Source organism: Salvelinus alpinus, chromosome 24 (assembly GCF_045679555.1).
Source record: "Salvelinus alpinus chromosome 24, SLU_Salpinus.1, whole genome shotgun sequence".
NCBI classification, from domain to species: Eukaryota; Metazoa; Chordata; class Actinopteri; order Salmoniformes; family Salmonidae; genus Salvelinus; species Salvelinus alpinus.
The window spans coordinates 33,640,372-33,660,630 of record NC_092109.1 but is presented as its reverse complement, the minus strand read 5'-3'; the positions used below and the strand labels follow the sequence as shown (position 1 = coordinate 33,660,630).

Sequence of the window (20,259 nt, the reverse complement as noted above, 5' to 3'; positions counted from 1 at the left end):
AAAAGATATCAATGATGATGCTTAAAGGCATGTGGAATTCCCAGCCAGACCCAGTTCTACAGTATTTATTCAGGACAGCAAAAGTTTCTCTTGTTGTAATCCCCATACTAATTTGAGATGCTGGTGTTATCTCTTCGGTCCTCTGTCTCTCTTTCCCTCTATAATGATCATTAGCATAGACGTCTGCAATTAAAGTTGAAGCAAACAGTCAAACATGAAAACAAAACAATCAAACAAAGCCTAACCGAGGTAGGCTATGTGTGCCATACTCTCCCCAAAAATTTATTTCAACACATACCAAAATCCAACCTTCCTTTAATGCTGGATCATGGAGACTAATGGCATGGTTGAGCTAGTACCAGGGCCGGTTCCAGGCATAAGCGACACGTGGTGGCTTAGGGCCCTCACGACCAAATATATATTTTTAAATCAGGAACTCAGTCGGTGTCTCAATTTACTTTTGAGAGTAACAATAGTAGAAAACACCAGGTGAAATTTCAAAATGTGGTTGTGCATCATTACTTTTTCTCTTGTTATGTCTCTCACTGACAGTCAATCAATTAGCCATGCCAGCTAACAATTGTTAGATTGGTAGTTAGCTGGCTAGACTATCTAAACTTGTAGTAATCATGACCGAATACTGACTGGACACGTGTGCAGGGACCCTGACCTCCAGGGGGCCCCCATTGATTTTGTTAGTCATTCTCACTCAGACCATATTAACATGGCATGTCATTACAAAATGTGTAGAATTACAGGAAATTAGCTTTGAAACTGCAAAAATCTCTCTCCACCCCATGGCAAAATATGTAGAATAGCAGAAAACGTGCTTTAAAACTGCAACATTTTCTCGAAGTCCCATGGCAAAATATGTAGAATGACAGAAAATGAACTTTAATAAGTACAATTTTCTCTTCACTGTAAGAGGGGGGCCCTATATTGTTTTGCTGCAAGGTGGCAAACTATTAAGTGCAGTACATTGGACCAGGGCCCTATAGGCGGCAGGTAGCCTAGCGGTTAGGAGCGTCGGCTCAGTAATCGAAAAGTTGCTTGTTGGAATTCCTGAACCGACTAAGTGAATAATCTGTCAATGTGCCCTTGAGCAAGGCACTTAACCCTAATTGCTTGCTGTGCTGAACAATGGGCAGTTCAATACCTCTGTCAAATAAATATATTATGTGTGTATTTGATCTGGATAAGAGCGTCTGCTAGAGCCGCCCCTGGCTAGTACTGTAATAATGAAAGGTATGTTGTCAGACACCAACCAGAGGTTGCCCATATAGTATATTATAGGGAACATGTAAAGCTGTGATGGTACAGCAGCATTCTGAATTGATGCGAGGTCAAATGAAATGCTCAAGTATTGGACATGCCTTAATTCCCTCCTGTTTATAGCCAGCTTCCACTCCAGAAAGAACCAAATGCTGTCAGCTTTTGGTTATGCACTCAATCATTAGGTAACAACAACAACATAATTGATTACACACATTCTAGATTAGAAAACAGAGAACCAAAAACAAACAAACATCACAGTAATAAAACCACCATGTAATAATAGTATCATATAACAATGATTAAATCAGACATTAAAGATGTGGACACCATGATTGCAGGTTTCCATTTACCACGTGGTCCCCAGGTTGCGAAAATTGTTTTACTTCACCATGTCCTCTCCGTTTCTTTCCTCAACAGCAGCCCTATTTCTACCTATATAGTGTTTGGGTGCACGGGCCCAATGAGGTCTAAATCTGATTTCGGACAGAAAGATGATACAAATTGACCTTGTCCATAAAGACTCTGCCTTATCTGTCACAAAGAGACTCTTATTTCACATTGTCACCATCAACAGTCAGCAGTGTGACCAGGAACCATGAAGGTCACAAAGGATATTATAAACTGGGTAGTTCAAGCCCTGAATGCTGATTGGCTGACAGCAGTGGTATACCATTGGTATGACAAAACATGTATTTTTACTGCTCTAAATACATTGGTAACCAGTTTATAATAGCAGTAAGTCACCTCTGGGGTTTTTGATTTATGGCCAATATACCATGGCTGAGGGCTGTGGCCAGGCACTCGGCTGCTTAGGAACAGCCCTTAGTCGTGGTATATTGGCCATATACCACACCTCCACAGGCCTTATTACTTAAGTAATATAGTCAACCATAGTTGAAAGAACATCCATGATTTCTTTCAATCACACTATATTTGAGTGTGTGTTAAAAAAAAATGTCTGTGATACATATAATGAGAGACAGAAAGTGCTGGATTAGTTACAATCATCAGTTATGCCATACCACATTTTTTTTTATTAAGATATTTCCACTTCTGTGCATATCGGTGAATAAAAATAAAAAAAGAGTTGAGGGGGGACTATTCCTTCGGCACAAAACTTTCTTACTCACTCAATTATGGGCATTGGTCAAGAGGTAAAAAATGTCAGTCAGTTCTTGAAGATCCCACCACCATATTTTCCTGTTCTGTCAGAAGCACCCCAACTTCAACCCAATACTGTTACTCTACTCATGGGCCTCTGGGGGTGAGAGGAGAGGGCTGGACCGGCCTAACAGCATCCTCCCCCAGACTGCGGCACTGGAGTGCTGTCAATCTTCAGGTTGTGCTTCTCTCCTCCTGCCGTGGCCCCGGGCCCCATGCGCTTCTTAATCTCAGCCGCCATGGTCATGAAGGATTGCTCCACGTTAGTTGCGTCCTTCGCACTGGTCTCCAGGAAGGGGATGGATAGGGAGTCAGCAAATTCCTGCTTGAGGAGAGTGAGACGGGTCAATCACCAGTCTGACTGCAGTAGTAGGGTGCTTCCATTGCAAGTAATAGTGTGTCCCAAGGGTTGATAATTGAGCATATCGACCAGGGCATAAAATGAACACCTGCCAAATGCAGGTAGATTTAGGTATTGGCGGGTAAGAATGTCTATTTCCTCAGCCATGCTGGCGAGTGGTCAATTTGCAGGGTTCTACAATGCGAGCGTTACATTCACAAATAAAAAAGTGTGAAAAGTAAGTATGAAAAATGCAGCAGTAGCTGTTTTCAAAGTATTTCTGTGTTTTGTTTTATAGCTGCTAATCGCACAAAGAAATAAGAATCCTATACCCCTCCTCACGCAGCAACATTGCCTTGCAGGGGAGCTGCGCACACACTGAGTGAAGCGCTGATAGATTCATTTTGAGGCGCTGTGCACAGGCATAAAAGCTGGTCTAATGTACCCTAAAAAATCTACAAAGTGAGACTTAGTCCTAAAGCTCGATTGTTTTTCAATGTTAGTTTGAGTCTGCTGCTTCAACTGATAGCGAAGACACGCTCTAGTCAGATCCAAAATCTCACAGACACACGACACTACTCATTACCTGTTACCACGGTAATGCCCCGCCCTTAAAGGGACAGATACAAATTGAGTCTCTGATATTTTGATTTAAAAGACTCACGTCACAAAAAACTAAATGAAATTGAGCAATATACCACATTACTTCTTACTTTTCTTGTTTTAGAAACATTACAAAGCATGGTGATCTGTTTTTTGTGTGTTTATGGCCCCCAAACAATTGACTGGTGAAAAAATTTGAGTGGCTGGTATATTTTTTTCATTTACCTACCACAGTGGCTGGTAGACAAAAAGTACATTTTAGGCCCTGGTGTAAACTACGACAAACTAAGGCTACAGAGTATAATATACCCAAATACTGTGATTAATCTGTATGAGAGTCCATGTTTCCTGAGGACTCACCTTGGCTGTCGTGTAGTCTACTACCTTCTTGGTGGTGAGGTCACACTTGTTACCCACCAGCAGCTTGTTGACATTCTCGCTGGCATAGCGGCCAATCTCCTGCAGCCACTGCTTTATATTGTTGTAAGACTCCTAGAAAGAGAAAATACCTCAGTTATGTGTTGTTAATAAATGCAGGTTGACTCATAGATGTTAATTAATCTTCTTTGTGGAGGGGAGTCACTAACCTGATCTGTTACATCATAGACAACGATGATACCATGGGCTCCTCTGTAATAGCTGGAGGTGATGGTGCGAAACCGCTCCTGACCAGCAGTGTCCCACTAAAGACAATAAAAACAATATATATGTTAGTTAACGCACTACATGGTTGAAAGCATGAACTGCAATTAAACTTCCCAGGACAGCTGCCAGAGCTGCTGACTCAACTCACAATCTGTAGTTTGATGGTCCTGCCATCCAATTCAATAGTTCGGATTTTGAAGTCCACGCCGATGGTGCTTATGAAACTTTCCGTGTAGGTGTCATCCTGAAATGCATAATAAAAAATAAAAAACATAGCTTTAAATCAACAAATGGACACACAGTATCCATCCAAACGTTGATGTAAAGCTGAAGACTGATCAAAATGCCAGTAACACTGAACACTGATAGTTCTTACCGCAAATCGAAGCAGGAGGCAAGACTTTCCCACCCCTGAATCACCAATCAGAAGCAGCTTGAACAGGTAGTCACTAGGTGGAAACCAGGTTAGGGAACATTAAATAACAGACAAACAAATCTATTCAATCAAGCCCCCAGCATTGACTTTCATCTGGGTCTCTGGGGAGTTAGGCTAAATTCATATGCAATGCTGTCATTTCCATCTGAAATTAGCTATGTTATTATAGCTACAGTTGCAAGGGTGTGCAAAGAAATGTCAAAGAGGAAAATTATAAACTTGGACAGGTCGAGCCCCGAATGCTGATTGGCTGACAGACCTTATCTAACGGGTGGGCCTAATCCTGAATGCTGGTTGGTTAAAAGAGCATTCCAGCCGGTGTCTATTGCACAAGTTACTACCGGCTAAATCTATGACGTTAAAATGCCTATTTACTCTGTTCCATCTGACTGCGCAATCCACTGTTTCATCAGCCCAGGCAGACAAGTCATAAACTTGATCTACACCATAAAAAGCATCTAGACATTATCTCACACTTCTTTTAGACTAACATTTAGTTTTCAACAGCTGAGATTTGTATAAACCTTGCTGTAAGTCTCTCTGACATTTGCAACATTGTTTAAATATTCAAAATCGATCTCCAACTATCCCACAGTACTGAACCTTTAGGGGTCGGGAGTCGGGACGAGAGAGGCAGGCAGCATTTCTCAGCCAGTCAAAATCATGAATCAGCTGGCATTATGGATATATACAAAGTAATGTTTATTGAAACAAGGTCAATCGAAACGAAGTGCAGTTAGTTTGCAGTCTTTCTAGCTTCAGTTTGAAGTGATTGTGTTAGCTGTGTTGTTGGCTAGCTCCTCTGAACAACAGTGTCCTGAAGAGAGAGCACGTTTTCTACACCAGGCGAAATTGTGCCTCATTAGCTCATTGTTATAGATGTATCCAAATAAATGTCACTAGAAAACAGCTTAAACAAATGCAGTTACTGTTGTTATTCTGTCTGCACTGTTTGAAGTGACTAAGTTAGCAGTAGTTGTCTAGCTAGCAAGGGATAAGAACGTTGCCAGCCAGTACGGCAATGTAACATTTAGAATGAACGACTGGGTCGCGTCCATAGCTACAGAACAAAAAGACTGAACGACTGGGTCGCAGCTCTGGCAACCGAACCAATAGAACGAACGACCAGCCGGCTTGGTAGCAACCCTAGATTTATTTCAGGACTACATCTTGTGGAAGGATGAAATAGTATGAATAAATTCATCAAATGAACATCAATCATTATTTGAATATGTTGGAAACCCCTTGTATAACAGTGATAATACCCTCGAAGCCGGGGTTTGGAGGATATATTGGTCCCATCACCGGCTTCGAGGGCATTATCACTTAATTATAAACTGGGTGTTAAGAGCCCTGAATGCTGATTGGCTGACAGCCGTGGTATATCAGACCGTATACCACTGGAATGACAAAACATTTATTTTTACTCTTCTAATCATATTGATAACCAGTTTATAATAGCAATTTGCCGTGCCTAAGAACAGCCCTTAGCCATGGTATATTGGTCATATACCACACCCCCTCGTGTCTTACTGCTTATTAAGTATACCACGGGTATGACAAAACATATATTTTTACTGCTCTAATTGCGTTGGTAACCTGAGTGGCGCAGCGGTCTAAGGCACTACATCTCAGTGCAAGAGTCTTCACTACAGACCCTGGTTCGATTCCAGGCTGTATCAGATCCGGCCGTGATTGGAAGTCCCATAGGGCGGCGCACAATTGGCCCAGCGTCATCTGTGTTTTGCCTGGGTAAGCAATCATTGTAAATAAGAATTTGTTCTTAACTGCCTTGCCTAGTTGAATAAAGGTTAAATAAAAAAACGAATAATAATAAAATAGCAATAAGGCACCTCGCAGGTTTGTGATATATGGCCAATATACAACGACGCAACGCGGAGTGCCTGGATACCTTACATGCTGATCAGACCGGACACGTTGCATGCAAGCGTCGCAAAATACATTTTGAAATCCATGTTTTTCAATTATTGCACCCACACTGCTCACGCCCGCCAACGAGTGTCTGCGTTGCCAAGGGCTAAAATAGAAGTCATTCATATTTCTGACGCAGATCGCGCTGCAAGTCCTGCCTCTCCCATCTCCTCATTGATCTATAGAAGCAGGTACACACATGCCATCTCCTCCTTGGTTATATCCACGTGGGTGATTGAAAGACGAAATGTTTTGCCGGTTGTCGTGGTAATACTATGAAAGTTTAGATGCCAATCACCATAGAGGTTCAAAGATGAAAAGCCTGGAAGGAGGAGAGATGACTAGAAACGATTCGATTGGCCGTTTTGTGTGTGGATAAATTGTCGGAGTAGAGGACCTTGTGCATTTCAGGTAAAATAACAACTCAATGTTTATATCCCAGGGCAAATTAGCTAGCAACAGCAAGCTAGCTAAATGGGACAAATTGGCTAGCAAGTGCAAGTTAACTAGCTTAATTGCCATACATGTTTAATGCTTTTCGACCTGTCCCCAAATTAATGTCATTACAAAATATATTTATGCACGATAGCGCACGCGCGCAGCCGGTTTGGGTTCCGTGTTAGCCGTGGTTTATTGGCCATATATACACACACCACACCTCCTCGGGCATTATTGCTTAAATATAGAACGTAGCACGAGACGCATAGTTCATCCAACTAACTAGATCAACAATGTTATACATTGTTTTGTCAGCATAGCTTTTGCTATGATCATGACAACATTGTAACAAAACAACCCGATATGATGGCAGATGTTCCGCACAAACAGAGCGAGCTAGTACGTAAACAAAAGATGACGCAGCGATTTGTGACTTAACGTTAGCAAGCTAACAGTAGCTAGTTAGCTAGCTGCATTTGTATTCACTCAGAAAAAAACTCATGTTTTTTTTGTGTGCAGTTAGCTACTGTAACTAGCTATGTATTTAAGGGCTCTTATTTTACTTGTGTATTTCGTTTGCGGTAGACGTGTTTGATGTACTGTAGTGATGTAAATTGTTGATTGTTGATCATTTGTATAACGAATATGTGTGCCTGATATTTGTAACTTGTACTTGGAATAAAAAATACAACAAAATGCTTGTTACATCATCCGGTGTTATTAGATATGGAGCTAACAAAAACAACATCAAAACATCACCAACTTTACTCACTATTCAGGATTCATGGTGTCCGAAATCTGTGTTTTCTTGGCCCTTGTCTGGGTCACACACTCATCTTCTTGGTAGCTAGCTGCGTTACTATCGTAGTAGGAAAGAAGACTTGTTGTTGTAGCTAGCTAACGTTATTGTACAGTAAATAGCTTAGCTAACGTTAGTTTGGCAAATAGTTCTGCAATTTCACGAGCCAAAATGTTTTGTATAGCTTGTTGGTTAGGTAAGTAACTTAAGTGTTCGGTGACTAACCAATTTCTCTAGAATTAGTGTTGCTAGGTAAACATAGCTTTGTTTACCTTGTTGTTCTCGCTTTACTTGTCGCTTACTCGTCATAATCCCTAGCCTTTTGCGCATGTGTCAGTGAGTGATGACGTTAAATCTTTTTCCTACACAGATTGGAAATGTAGTTCAGCCAAAGCCCTTCTGAACGTTCTTCTGGCCAGCTGCGTCTTTCTTTTCCCCATCGCAGTTAAGCCAAAACCACGCCCCGTTATTCAGAGGGGCGTTCTAAAACGCATTGAGCGCTCTCCAAGTCCGGAAGTGAATATCACGTAGCGCGAAATTTCAGTCACTGATTAATAATATTTGCCCATGTTTCAAAATTGAAAAATATAATAACTCGTGGACCGAGCTAGCCATTAACGTTCAAATACAGATTCAATGGCTGTAGCATATCGTATTCGACTGAATGATTAGCTAATAAATATTAGAGAAATTATGAATAATAAGCGCATGATTTTACCTGATAATAGACTACTAATGATAATATAAATCAACTTCAAATTCCGAGCTAGTGATGTTAGGTAGCTTAGGTTAATTTAGCTCACCTTCAATTGAGGGAATTCAGCAGAGTTCTCCGAGACATTTTTACAACTCATTGAAACTCTGAAAATAAATACATGATAATAATAGGCCTGCATTACGGTAGGCAGCTAATTGTTCAATTACACTTTCTATCCTTACCTTGGAAGGTCACTGTCTCTGCGCTGATTGCCTGTGTAACGGATGTGAAATGGCTAGCTAGTTAGCGGGTACGCGCTAGTAGCATTTCAATCAGTTACGTCACTTGCTCTGAAACCAATATGTAGTGTTGCCCCTTGCTCTGCAAGGGCCGTGGCCTTTGTGGAGCGATGGGTAACGATGCTTCGTGGGCGACCGTTGTTGATGGAAACCAATATGTAGTGTTGCCCCTTGCTCTGCAAGGGCCGCGGCCTTTGTGGAGCGATGGGTAACGATGCTTCGTGGGCGACCGTTGTTGATGTGTGCAGAGGGTCCCTGGTTCGCGCCCGTGTCGGGGCGAGGGGACGTACTAAAGTTATACTGTTACACCTGTGAGTGAGCCAACGCAAGCTAGCCAATGGGAGCGTAGTAGAACGTCTCTCTGAATAACGGGGCGTGGTTTTGGCGTAACTGCGTTTTGGAAAAAATACGTGGTTCGCGTCAGCAGGGCTCAACTATGGCCTGTATCAGTACACTGACACAATACACATTTTTTGAAACACCAAAGGAGGCGTATTTATTCATCATGCACAAACGTAATAAATAATAGTGCAAGATCAAGATATTTCGCAACAAAGCATCCTTCACTCATGCTGCCAAACATACCCTCGTAAAACTGACCATCTTACCGATCCTCGACTTCGGCGATGTCATTTACAAAATAGCCTCCAACACCCTACTCAACAAATTGGATGCAGTCTATCACAGTGCCATCCGTTTTGTCACCAAAGCCCCATATACTACCCACCACTGTGACCTGTACGCTCTCGTTGGCTGGCCCTCGCTTCATACTCGTCGCAAAACCCACTGGCTCCAGGTCATCTACAAGACCCTGCTAGGTAAAGTCCCGCCTTGTCTCTGCTCGCTGGTCACCATAGCTGCACCCACCCGTAGCACGCGTTCCAACAGGTATATCTCACTTGTCACCCCCAAAGCCAATTCCTCCTTTGGCCGCCTCTCCTTCCAGTTCTCTGCTGCCAATGACTGGAACGAACTACAAAAATCTCTGAAACTGGAAACACTTATCTCCCTCACTAGCTTTAAGCACCAGCTGTCAGAGCAGCTCACAGATCACTGCACCTGTACATAGCCCATCTATAAATAGCCCAAACAACTACCTCTTCCCCTACTGTATTTATGTATTTATTTTGCTCCTTTGCACCCCAGTATTTCTACTTTGCACACTCATCTACTGTCAAATCTACCATTCCAGTGTTTTAATTGCTATATTGTATTTACTTCGCCACCATGGCCTATTTATTGCCTTTACCTCCCTTATCTCACCTCATTTGCTCACATTGTATATAGACTTATTTTTCTACTGTATTATTGACTGTATGTTTGTTTTACTCCATGTGTAACTCTGTGTTGTTATATGTGTCGAACTGCTTTGCTTTATCTTGGCCAGGTCACAGTTGTAAATGAGAACTTGTTCTCAACTTGCCTACCTGGTTACGAAAAAGTGAAGAAGTACCACATAATTTAATATGACAACAAATTAGAGAAAACATATTCAAACAAACTCTTAAAATGTATTATGTATCATTCACGGGTTTAAACAAAACATTGCATATCCTTTTTAAAAAGAGCCTTGGACAAAGTAATACTTTATTGTCACATCATTACATTTTCAGATCTACACCCCCCAAAAATGTCACATGCTTCGTAAAACAAGAAGAAGTGTTGACTAACAATGAAACGCTTACATAAGGGCCCTTTCCAACAATGCAGAAAACAAAACAAAAATTGAAATAGTTGAAAAAATAGAAGAAAATAATCATAATATTAATAACACCATGAATGATAGTAATCATCATCTATGATAATAGCACATAACATCTAACAAGCCATTGGTAAATGTTGACTATTAATACTAGACAATTTGACAGAGAATAAAGGTCTTTGCTAAAATAAAAAAAACATTGAAAGAACTGCAGTGCCAGGTAATTCATTTAAATTTGATTTAACTAGGCAAGTCTTAAGAACAAATTCTTATTTACAATGACGGCCTACCCCTGCCAAACCCTAACTCGGACAACACTGGGAAAATTGTGTGCTACCCAATCACAGCCAGGTGTGACACAGCCTGGAATCGAACCAGGGTCTGTAGTGACACCTTTAGCACTGAGATGCAGTGCCTTAGACCGCTGCACCACTTGGGAGACTCAGAATAATAGAGGGATATACAGTATTATATACAGGATGGTATGTATGTTTTCCAAGTAGGACTACTAGCTTCTGTCTACAACTAGTTTCACCTTTATTCACTATTCTCTTTTTCTTTCATTTCTGGTTAGAGCTGACTGTTCATGCCACTTGTAATATGACACACCTAACCCAAACATTTCTCATGCACATGTCCAATCCATAAATAAAAGAAAGATTGATAAAACACAATTACAAGTCATCACCAGAAGTCATCAAGACGTGATACTCTCATAAACTTGATTCTTTCATCAAACATCTGGGTCCAAAGTAAAACACAGAGCTGATGTTACCAAACCCTCCTGTATACACAGAGGCCTGATGTTAACAAACCCTCCTGTATACACAGAGGCCTGATATTATCAAACCCTCCTGTATACAGAGGTCTGATTATTTTGTGTCTAAACACCAGACCGTTCATTTCATAGCCAGTTCCACCAAAGCATTCAGGCAAAGTTCTCTTATATTGTTGATGACATCAGTGAGATGTTTATAGACGTAAAAGTAAACATGATGGCCTATACATCTGAACCTCTTAGCTTCATGGCGGTCTAAAAGTATACAACACATCTGTTTGTACAGTGGGCTTTCTGTCTATTGAATGACAGAGCAAGGCACATTGACAGACTGAATTAGAAAGGTCCTCGTTTCTCAATCAAAAGTACTCCATGGATGGGCGACCTTCCCAGAGTCTCTTACCTCAAGGTACAGAGGGATTTATTTCTTCAAGTATCTCCAAAAGGGAAGGCACACAGCCCCAGCACCTCCGGGGGTATAATGGTTTATTAACGATCAGTCCCAAAATCCCAGTTAAGGATTTGTTGCTGTGGTGACATGTTTGTCTAGGAGTGTTTCATATTGTAGGTTGCTGAGTGACTGAGAGCTTGGTTTGAAGCAGAGACTGAGGAGATTTAGTTCTAGATGGGTTGGTATTTAAGGCACTGCGCTATTTGTCATTGTCGTCCCTACTCTCACTGCAGCACACACTTGTCTTTGTTGCTGAAGTTCCTGCGTCTAAGCTCCAGCCCCCGCTCCAAACGCTCATCCTCCTCAACGGCACTGAGGACACACAAACGCACGCATAAACAACCACACAGTACTGCATCGTTTAAAACGTGTGTAGAATATGTGTGCTTATGTGTGTGCATGCTTAGTGTGTCACACTGCATAAGCATGGCTGTATAACAAACAGATGGGCTAGACTCACCCTCTCTCCTTGGCGTCCAAGTCCCTGACCAGCTCGTCCCGCTGGTTGACCAGAGAGACCAGTTCCTGCAGTAGGAGCTCCTCCCGGTGCTGCTGGGCCTTAGTCTTCTGCCACTCTGAAGAGAGGCGGGATGAGGCAAGATAGAAAAGTTGTGGTCATACGCACGTCCTTAAACAATTTAGTATTATAACAGAAAAGCTCACACAATGAATATGACAACGTTTCAAACCACAAGGATCTTCTTCAGGTCAGATCTGGATCAAAACATTGTCAATAAAGGTGGTAATTTGGAGCATATTCAGTGTGTGGGCCTTTCTGTTGTTTTCAGGGATGAGAGACGATATCATAGTAATTATATATACACACACAACTGCTATAGGTCTACAGTCGTCTCACTGGTTGTGTTCAATGTAAACAAGGTTGTGTTTATGCATTGGACTCACTAACCTTCATTGGCCATCATGGCTCTAAGTTCTCTATTCAGTAGTTCAAATCGTTTCTCCAAGTCCTGCTCCTCCTGCCTGTTAAATACAATACATTCAATTAGCTGCCGTCTGCTGGGCACACACACAGAACATAAAATGGCGCATTTCAGTTCAAACCATTTCCTAGTAATATAATCATGTTACGTGTTCTTAAGAATAATAGATGTGTGAGTGGTGTGTTATGTCTTACAGCAGCTCCAGATTATCCTGTCTCCTGATCAGGGCGTTCTTCTTGTTGACCAGAGTGAACCACTCCTGGATCAGTTTCTCTTCCTCGTCACGGTCGCTACCTGGAGCAAGGACACAACACATGGCACCTCAGAGGTTAGACCCTGTTATATCTACTGAGAAAAGTAACAACAGGAATCTGTGGCCTTTGATAAGCACACGTAAAGGTAAGCCTGACACTTCCTGTTAAGTTTACAGCCACTTGTTCTGTTTCTCACTTGATTCCATCAGTCTTCTGAGTCTCCTCTCCACGATGCCTGCTCGGTTGTCGATGTGCTTCTGTTCAGTCTCCAGGGCTTGCAGCTCACTCAGCACATACTGACTGGTGTCCTGAAGACGCTGACCATGAAGATACAGCGACACACATTGCCAAAACGGACATGCAAGGACAGACACACAGATGAACATAGACAACAAAGAGAAAACGGTCAGGAGATTAGAGGGAGAAACAGGAATAAAGACTAAGAGAAATCCATGTTGACTCCAATGCTTCCCACAGTGTCAAATTGCCTCCATGTCCAGGGTGGTGGACCATTCTTGATACACATGGGAAACAGTTGAGTGTGAAAAACCCAGCAGCGTTGCAGTTCTTGACACACTCAAACCGGTGCGCTTGGCACCTACTACCATACCCTGTTCAAAGGCACTTAAATAGTTTGTCTTGCCCATTCACCATCTGAATGGCACACATAAACAATCCATTTCTCAATTGTCTCAAGGCTTAAAAATCCTTCTTTAACCTGTCTCCTCCCCTTCATTGATTGAAGTTGATTTAACAAGTGACATCAATAAGGGATAATAGCTTTCACCTGGATTCATCTGGTCAGTCTACATCATGGAAAGAGCAGGTGTTCATAATGTTTTCTAGACTCAGTGTATATAAAACACAGCAAATCACATTTTTGACTGTACTGGGCCTTTAAGCTAAACAGAGAGAGAGAAGGTGGCCTAAACCAAAAGAGAAAAACAAATATAAACAGTCAAGTGGATAATAATGTGACGTCAAGGAAAAGGTTTGAACTGACCAGAGTATCCTCCTCCTGGCTTGGGACACTAGACTCCTGGACTTGTGCTGGGCTCCTTGACTCTACACACAGACCAAACAGCGAGACTGCATATTAGTATATTTACAACAACAATAGAAAAAACTGAATGCAGCCTTTCATATCATGCTTTACACATTGTCCTTTTCTGTTGTTTGCTCATTCAGTTCAGGTAAAAATCTCCCGGTAAACCTCCTACCGGATTCTGAGGAGACATTCTTCACTTCTCTGTCTGATACACTTTCAGCTGACTGGACAGGAGACACAAACACAATAGACATGATAGGTAAAGAGAAACATGGCCTGGTTTAAATAGCAAAATATTAGCACATTAATAGAACATCAATCTCTGTTCAAATACAAGAAAACAGTTTTAAAAGCTGGGAAAATATTCAGCATGTACCTCTGTGCTCCTAGATGTGCTACTCTGCTGCTCCACCACATCCCCTTCATCCATGGACTCACTCTTCAGCCGCAAGCGTCTTTTCTTCACCAGGTCGGCGTCTCTTACGTGACCAAATCCTGATTTGGCTGCAGAGGTGTGTGACCTGGGTGGAGGCACGGGGGTCTGTGTCTCTCCCGTTCCCCCATCCAAATCACCAGCTCCGCTTCCCTTCTCTTCCACTTTTGTCACCCGTTTAGTCCGGGGGGGTGGCACTAGGCTCCCATTGGGCTTAGAGGCCTGTTCTGTAGCACTGTCCTCCAGGGAGATGCTACCTTCCTGTAACTTGCGGGCACAGAAGCGAGCAGCAGCATCCACATCAGAACCCTGACTGGGCTCAGTCACTGCATAGCTGGACTGGCTGCTGTTGTGCTCTATCTGAAGAACACTCAGCTCCTGCCCCGTAAAGTGGGTGCGGATCTGACTCAGGTAAGTCATGACGATCAGGCGGTCTGGCACAGAGAGCAGCACCATGTCTGAGGGCTCCAGCAGTCGGGAGATGCCCAGCGCAGCGAAGCCATCAAAGGCCTGTGGGAGAGAGAATAGTCAGGACAAAAAACAACGACTTCTGTGTTCCTTATAGACATTATGTATAATTATGTAAATATGTCATCGATAAGCTCATTGACGTTTTCACCTTCTTGTTGTTTAACTTGATATCGTTGGGTTCCAGTGCCTCAAAAGCTCTAAGAAAAACACCAGTAGTTAATAGAAGGACGGAGAGGACATTTTCTACTATTTTGTGAGAACTTCTACCCTATTTCCTGTAAGGAGATGGAATAATTCTACCTCTCCTACATTCAGCTGTATGGGTGTGTTTAAAGTACATGCGTGGACTACTAATAAAGTTGCTAGACTTTTCACATTCAGACTAGGATCGAATATTGTGGATGATTTATCTGATTAGTGATTAAGTGCTTACATCTTGTCAGGATAGAAGTGGTGTAGGATGGAACAGAAAGCCAGACCATTGCGCCAAGAGGTGTTAAAATTAGTGACCTTCACTCCCTTATAACCCTTTGTAACCTCCTGGCACCACTCCAGTAAAGACTTGCTGGAGGACACAAGACCAGGACTGGGCAGAGGACCAGGCATCTGAGCAGGGTGTGAAGGAGAGAAAAGAGAGAGGAACAGAGGGAGCGAGACCTGTCATAGATGACATTCTCATTAACATAGTCAATGTTCAGCTGTGTTTTAAATATAATTAAGTGTTTATATTCACTTGTAAAAAATAAATTTGAAATTCAAATGTACCTCCTGGCGGAGGACGAACACATCCTTCCCATGGGCTTCGTCCCTGTCCGCAGTGGGAGTGGAGGCCTCTGGGGCAACTTCCTGGAAGACCACAGGAAAGGGAAGGGGTTTCTTCTTGCTGCATCGAGGAGGAACAACCGTATCTGACGCTTGACCATAAGGGACCTCCTTATCTGCTGGGGTCTGTCCATTAGACTGTGGCTCTTCACTGCCTGAGGTACCCTGGATGTTACCCTGGATGTTACCCTGGATGGTACCCTGGATGTTACCCTGGATGTTACCCTGGATGTTACCCTGGGTGTTACCCTGGATGTTACCCTGGGTTGTGGTGTCTGGTGAGGATGGCTGAGAAGCTTTCTTAGAGCATCTTGTTGGGACAGCCAGGTCACTGGACTTTTCCCCCCCCTCAGCCGTCTCAGATCTATAGAGACAGAAATAGGAGAAATAAGACGATGGGACAGCAAAGTCAAGTTTCAGTTATACACTCCAAAATTATTGGGAAAGACAAACATTTTTTGTTGTTGTTTTGGCTCTGTACTTCAGCAGTACGGATTTGAAATGACGCACAAATATCATACCCCCCCAAAAATGCTAACCTGCTGAACATGAGGACACACGCCCTGATGGTTTGTCCATACAGCAGGCCATGTCAGTGTTGTCCCCTCCTGCAGGACCTTTTGCCAGAACCATTGGGGGTATGACATTTGTGCGTCTATAACTTTCTCACTCATCATTATTCACAATTCATTCAGGATTATCCATAATCATGGTAGCATCCACACGAATGTAGTGTTCAGAAGCATATTCTATTCTTATCTATAATAAAAGTGACTCCAAAAGGACACAATACATTATTTACCATTTATTTCTATTGGGCACAAAATAATCTGAAACACATCCAAAACAAACAGCAAATGCATCCAACTCATTTGTAGAGTCACAAGCTTTATGTAGTCATTGCGGGCTATGAATATGGGACCAAATACTTAACTTTTTACTACTTTAATACACATAAGTGAATTTGTACCAATACTGTCCAAAAAGTGCTTTAATTTCTAAACGGTTCACCCGATATGGATGAAAAACCCCTGACAGTCTGCACAGTCATTGTATAATTTCCTAATTTCCACAGTCATTGTATAATTTCCAAGTGCTGGTGCACAGAGCAAAAACAACAACAACATTGTAACTGTCCCAATATTTTTGGAGCTTACTGAATATCCTGCAAAACAAACAAAAACTGTTTAAAGTTAGGCACGGATTAATGTGAATATTATTTAACTGTGCAAGTAGTTACAAGAGCCAGATGACATGATCTGATTAACTTCAAATTGTTCTGCCAACTTACTGTTTATCCACTGATGTATCTACAGTGCAAAGAGTGGTATCCTGTTCTATCTCAAGGCCCTTCTCTTCCTCCTCAACCCCTGATTCAGTCACATTCTTATGGGAGACTGTCTCCGCTAATTCAGTCAATAACAAGCACTCCTTTTGGGCAGTGACACAGAGAAAGGTAGAGAGCAGGCCATTGTCTATTTCAAGTCCTCTGTCAACAGGTACCCCATCTGTCCCTGTTTCTGTCCTCGGTATACTTTCCTCACCCTCCATTGGTTGTTTTGAATGGACTGTCAAGTTCACAGTGGAGTCTGATGTCATACTCTCAGTGGTTGCCACCAGGTCCTCCAGGACCTGTCCCTGACTAGAGTCAGTAATAGTCTCTGATGGGTTACTATTTGATGAGGAGGTGGCTATGGTAGAGGGCTCACAAATGATTTCCTGCTGATCTTTCCTTCCATCTAAGTCTAGGTGGGTTGACTCAGGCCTGTCTAGACTGACTTCCTGGGGGATCACTGGTGATGGAGTCTCCTGCTCCTCACTGGCCTCGGAGGCTGGGAGATCTTCTGGGTTCAGAGAGAGGTCTTCCCCATGCAAGAAGGGGATCAGGCGTTTTCTAACGCAGGGGGCAGGCACAGGTACATCTGATGTCTCTTCTTCTGCCAACTGACTAATATTAGCCAGTAGCAACTTTTCCTCTTTTATGAGGCTTAGGTCATCTTTGGGGGGTTCTGCAGGGCTTATGTGAGAGACCTTGGGACATGTAGTAGATGTTCCAGCTTGAGAGGGTGGTAGAGGCCATGGGACCACTGAGTTGACAGAGACATCTTTCTCATTGTCACCCTCCTTTGGTAGATAATGCTGGTCATTGTCTCCCTTCTCTTTGGCTGTCACCAGAATGCTATCTGAAGAAGTTGTTTCCATGGCGAGGATTAGTGGTTTTGGAATGTCTTCCTCTTTAGCATCAGTGTTAAGGGTCTCCTTTGTTAAGCTATCTGTGCTGCTCTCTTTGGCCATTGCATCATTACTTGTATTATCTGGTAGAGGGACAGTTTTCTTTTGTTTTGGTGGAGTAAGGCAACTGGCAACAGGTGCCGTGTCTTGACTAACTCTTTCTGGGCCTACTTCCTGAAGAGGCACTGGAGGAGTGATATTTTTATTTTTGCTGCGATGACAAGGAAGTGGTTCCAGTTCAATGGTTCTGGCAAAAGGTCCTGCAGGAGGGGACAACACTGACATGGCCTGCTGTATGGACAAACCATCAGGGCGTGTGTCCTCATGTTCAGCAGGTGGTGAAGAAGATAACACCCCTGGACTGTGAAACAGAGATATCAATGTTAGCCATCTGGCATGGCTACAATAGCAATTCAATAAATTCCCCAAAATGCAGACTGCCACACAATCCTCAACAATGTCACAGACAAAAGACAACGGTCAACAGTAAACATCAACACGGCAAGCTCACTATCAGGTAACGTCCAGTTACATTCCCTGAACAACATTTAATTGTGTTCAGTTCACATGCTCATTCAGCACTAACATCCAACAATTCAACTTTCTCCTCAGGCATAGTAGTAGACTTGGCACACAAAGATATAAAAAACACAAGTTCATGACAAAAAACATTACGAGAAATCTTTACAAGATCACTCAGCATAAAGACAATACTGTACCACTCCAAATGTCTGAAGACACAAACCCAGTCAAAACAGAGCTCCATTCCTGTGGCATGAATAAAATCTGCCTAATCAAACCATGCAGGAAAGTAGTGCAGAGAGCGACAGGAGCTCAGGCACTTACCCTCCATCTACTGTATGTAAAACTCTGCTAGCCACACTGTGCCCATATCCTCTTGTCCATCTCAAACTCCAACTCATCTGAATCGCTGTCAGGGATGAACACTGGATCGTCTCCTTACAGGCTTTAGCGCCGTTAACGATGGGGGTGGCTTCGTCTTTATTTTCTTCCAAGCACTCTTCATAAGCTATTTCATCCAGCTCTGCTTCTCTCGGCGGTGGAAATCGTCTGTACAGCTTTTTAATCCTTTTTTCTATTCTAGAGGTGGTAACACAGGTGGATGTACATCCCTCTCTGGTTTACCCTTCACAGTCTTCTCTTTCAGGGGTTCTGTGATCTCCATCAGTGGTCTGTGATCTCCTTCAGTGGTTTTGTGATTTTATTCAGTGGTTCTGTGATCTCCTTCAATGGTTCTGTGATCTCCTTCAGTGGTTCAGTGATGTGCTTCAGTGGTTATGTGATCTCCTTTAGTGGTTATGTGACCTCCTTTAGTGGTTATGTGACCTCCTTTAGTGGTTCTGTGACCTCCTTTAGTGGTTCTGTGACCTCCTTTAGTGGTTCTGTGATCTTCTTTAGTGGTTCTGTGATCTCTTTCAGTTGTTCTGTGATCTCATTCGGTTGTTCTGTGATCTCATTCGGTTGTTCTGTGATCTCATTCGGTTGTTCTGTGATCTCATTCGGTTGTTCTGTGATCCCTATCAGTGGTTTGGCAGTCTCTTTGTGTGGTTTGATAATCTCTTTCCAAGGTTTGGTAGTGTCTTTATGTAGTTTGGTGGTCTCTTTCAGTGGTTCGGCCTCTTGCTCAATTTTGTTGGTTGGGTCCTTGACCATCTCTTGCGCCACAGTAGCTAAACGCAAAGTCTCCACTAAGCTTATCCTGCCAGTCTCTTCAGTTGTAGAGAGCTTTTTAGCTAATTAGCAACTTTACAACTACTTACTACGTTTTAGCTACTTCGCAACTAAACTCAGCAAAAAAAGAAACGTCCCTTTTTCAGGACCCTGTCTTTCAAAGATAATTCATAAACATCCAAATAACTTCCCAGATCTTCATTGTAAAGGGTTTAAACACTGTTTCTCATGCTTGTTCAATGAACCTGTGGAACGGTCGCTAAGACACTAACAGCTTACAGACGGTAGGCAGTTAAGGTCACAGTTATGAAAACTTAGGACACTAAAGAGGTCTTTCTACTGACTCTGAAAAACAGAAAAAGAAAGATGCCCAGGGTCCCTGCTCATCTGCGTGACGTGCCCTAGGCATGCTGCAAGGAGGCATGAGGACTGCAGATGTGGCCAGGGCAATACATTGCAATGTCCGTAATGTGAGACGCCTAACACAGCGCTACAGGGAGACAGGATAGACAGCTGATCGTCCTCGCAGTGGCAGACCACGTGTAACAACACCTGCACAGGATCGGTACAACCGAACATCACACCTGGGAGACAGGTACAGGATGGCAACAACAACTGCCCGAGTTACACCAGGAACGCACAGACTGTCCGCAATAGGCTGAGAGAGGCTGGACTGAGGACTTGTAGGCCTGTTGTAAGGCAGGTCCTCACCAGACATCACTGGCAACAACGTTGCCTATGGGCACAAACACACCATCGCTGGACCAGACAGGACTGGCAAAAAGTGCTCTTCACTGACGAGTCACGGTT

General features: G+C 42.9%; 2 protein-coding genes across 13 annotated transcripts in view; both read right to left on the bottom strand.

The window, feature by feature from the left end:
* Nucleotides 1-1,370: 1,370 nt before the first annotated feature.
* LOC139552676 (ras-related protein Rab-1A-like) lies at nucleotides 1,371-8,088 on the bottom strand. 3 transcript variants are annotated; one of them, XM_071364647.1, is made up of 7 exons: nucleotides 7,902-8,088; nucleotides 7,603-7,689; nucleotides 4,401-4,473; nucleotides 4,173-4,268; nucleotides 3,967-4,062; nucleotides 3,740-3,871; nucleotides 1,371-2,758 (listed from the first exon to the last, which is right to left on the bottom strand). In XM_071364647.1, the coding sequence occupies exons 2-7, from the start codon at nucleotides 7,614-7,616 to the stop codon at nucleotides 2,564-2,566; spliced, it is 606 nt and encodes a 201-aa protein (XP_071220748.1). In that variant the 5' UTR covers nucleotides 7,617-7,689; nucleotides 7,902-8,088; the 3' UTR covers nucleotides 1,371-2,563. The 3 variants fall into 3 exon arrangements, with proteins under 3 accessions (XP_071220748.1, XP_071220747.1, XP_071220745.1); XM_071364646.1 differs by having other exon boundaries at nucleotides 1,371-2,761; nucleotides 7,902-8,053; XM_071364644.1 differs by having other exon boundaries at nucleotides 1,371-2,761; nucleotides 7,603-7,978.
* A 2,106-nt stretch (nucleotides 8,089-10,194) lies between these two features.
* LOC139552675 (EH domain-binding protein 1-like protein 1) overlaps nucleotides 10,195-20,259 on the bottom strand; it is a 45,372-nt gene continuing 35,307 nt past the window's right edge. For 4 of the 10 annotated variants that reach the window (XM_071364633.1, XM_071364637.1, XM_071364638.1 and 1 more), the window contains 12 exons: nucleotides 16,817-18,118; nucleotides 15,469-15,889; nucleotides 15,137-15,360; nucleotides 14,852-14,900; nucleotides 14,176-14,742; nucleotides 13,972-14,023; nucleotides 13,755-13,816; nucleotides 12,948-13,068; nucleotides 12,692-12,791; nucleotides 12,464-12,537; nucleotides 12,017-12,131; nucleotides 10,195-11,868 (listed from right to left, as the gene is read on the bottom strand). In XM_071364633.1, the coding sequence (XP_071220734.1) occupies nucleotides 11,781-11,868; nucleotides 12,017-12,131; nucleotides 12,464-12,537; nucleotides 12,692-12,791; nucleotides 12,948-13,068; nucleotides 13,755-13,816; nucleotides 13,972-14,023; nucleotides 14,176-14,742; nucleotides 14,852-14,900; nucleotides 15,137-15,360; nucleotides 15,469-15,889; nucleotides 16,817-18,118 (3,175 nt within the window). In that variant the 3' untranslated portion in view covers nucleotides 10,195-11,780. The remainder of the gene's footprint in view (nucleotides 11,869-12,016; nucleotides 12,132-12,463; nucleotides 12,538-12,691; nucleotides 12,792-12,947; nucleotides 13,069-13,754; nucleotides 13,817-13,971; nucleotides 14,024-14,175; nucleotides 14,743-14,851; nucleotides 14,901-15,136; nucleotides 15,361-15,468; nucleotides 15,890-16,816; nucleotides 18,119-20,259) is intronic. The other 6 variants (XM_071364635.1, XM_071364641.1, XM_071364642.1 and 3 more) reach the window with 4 other exon arrangements.

Bases quoted from the DNA above. Each gene is read 5' to 3' on its own strand.
- LOC139552676 (XM_071364646.1), bottom strand. The intron at 4,269-4,400 runs GTAAGAACTATC...TATGCATTTCAG, and splicing joins GCCTCCTGCTTCGATTTGCG to GATGACACCTACACGGAAAG. The intron at 4,063-4,172 runs GTGAGTTGAGTC...TATTGTCTTTAG, and splicing joins GGACCATCAAACTACAGATT to TGGGACACTGCTGGTCAGGA.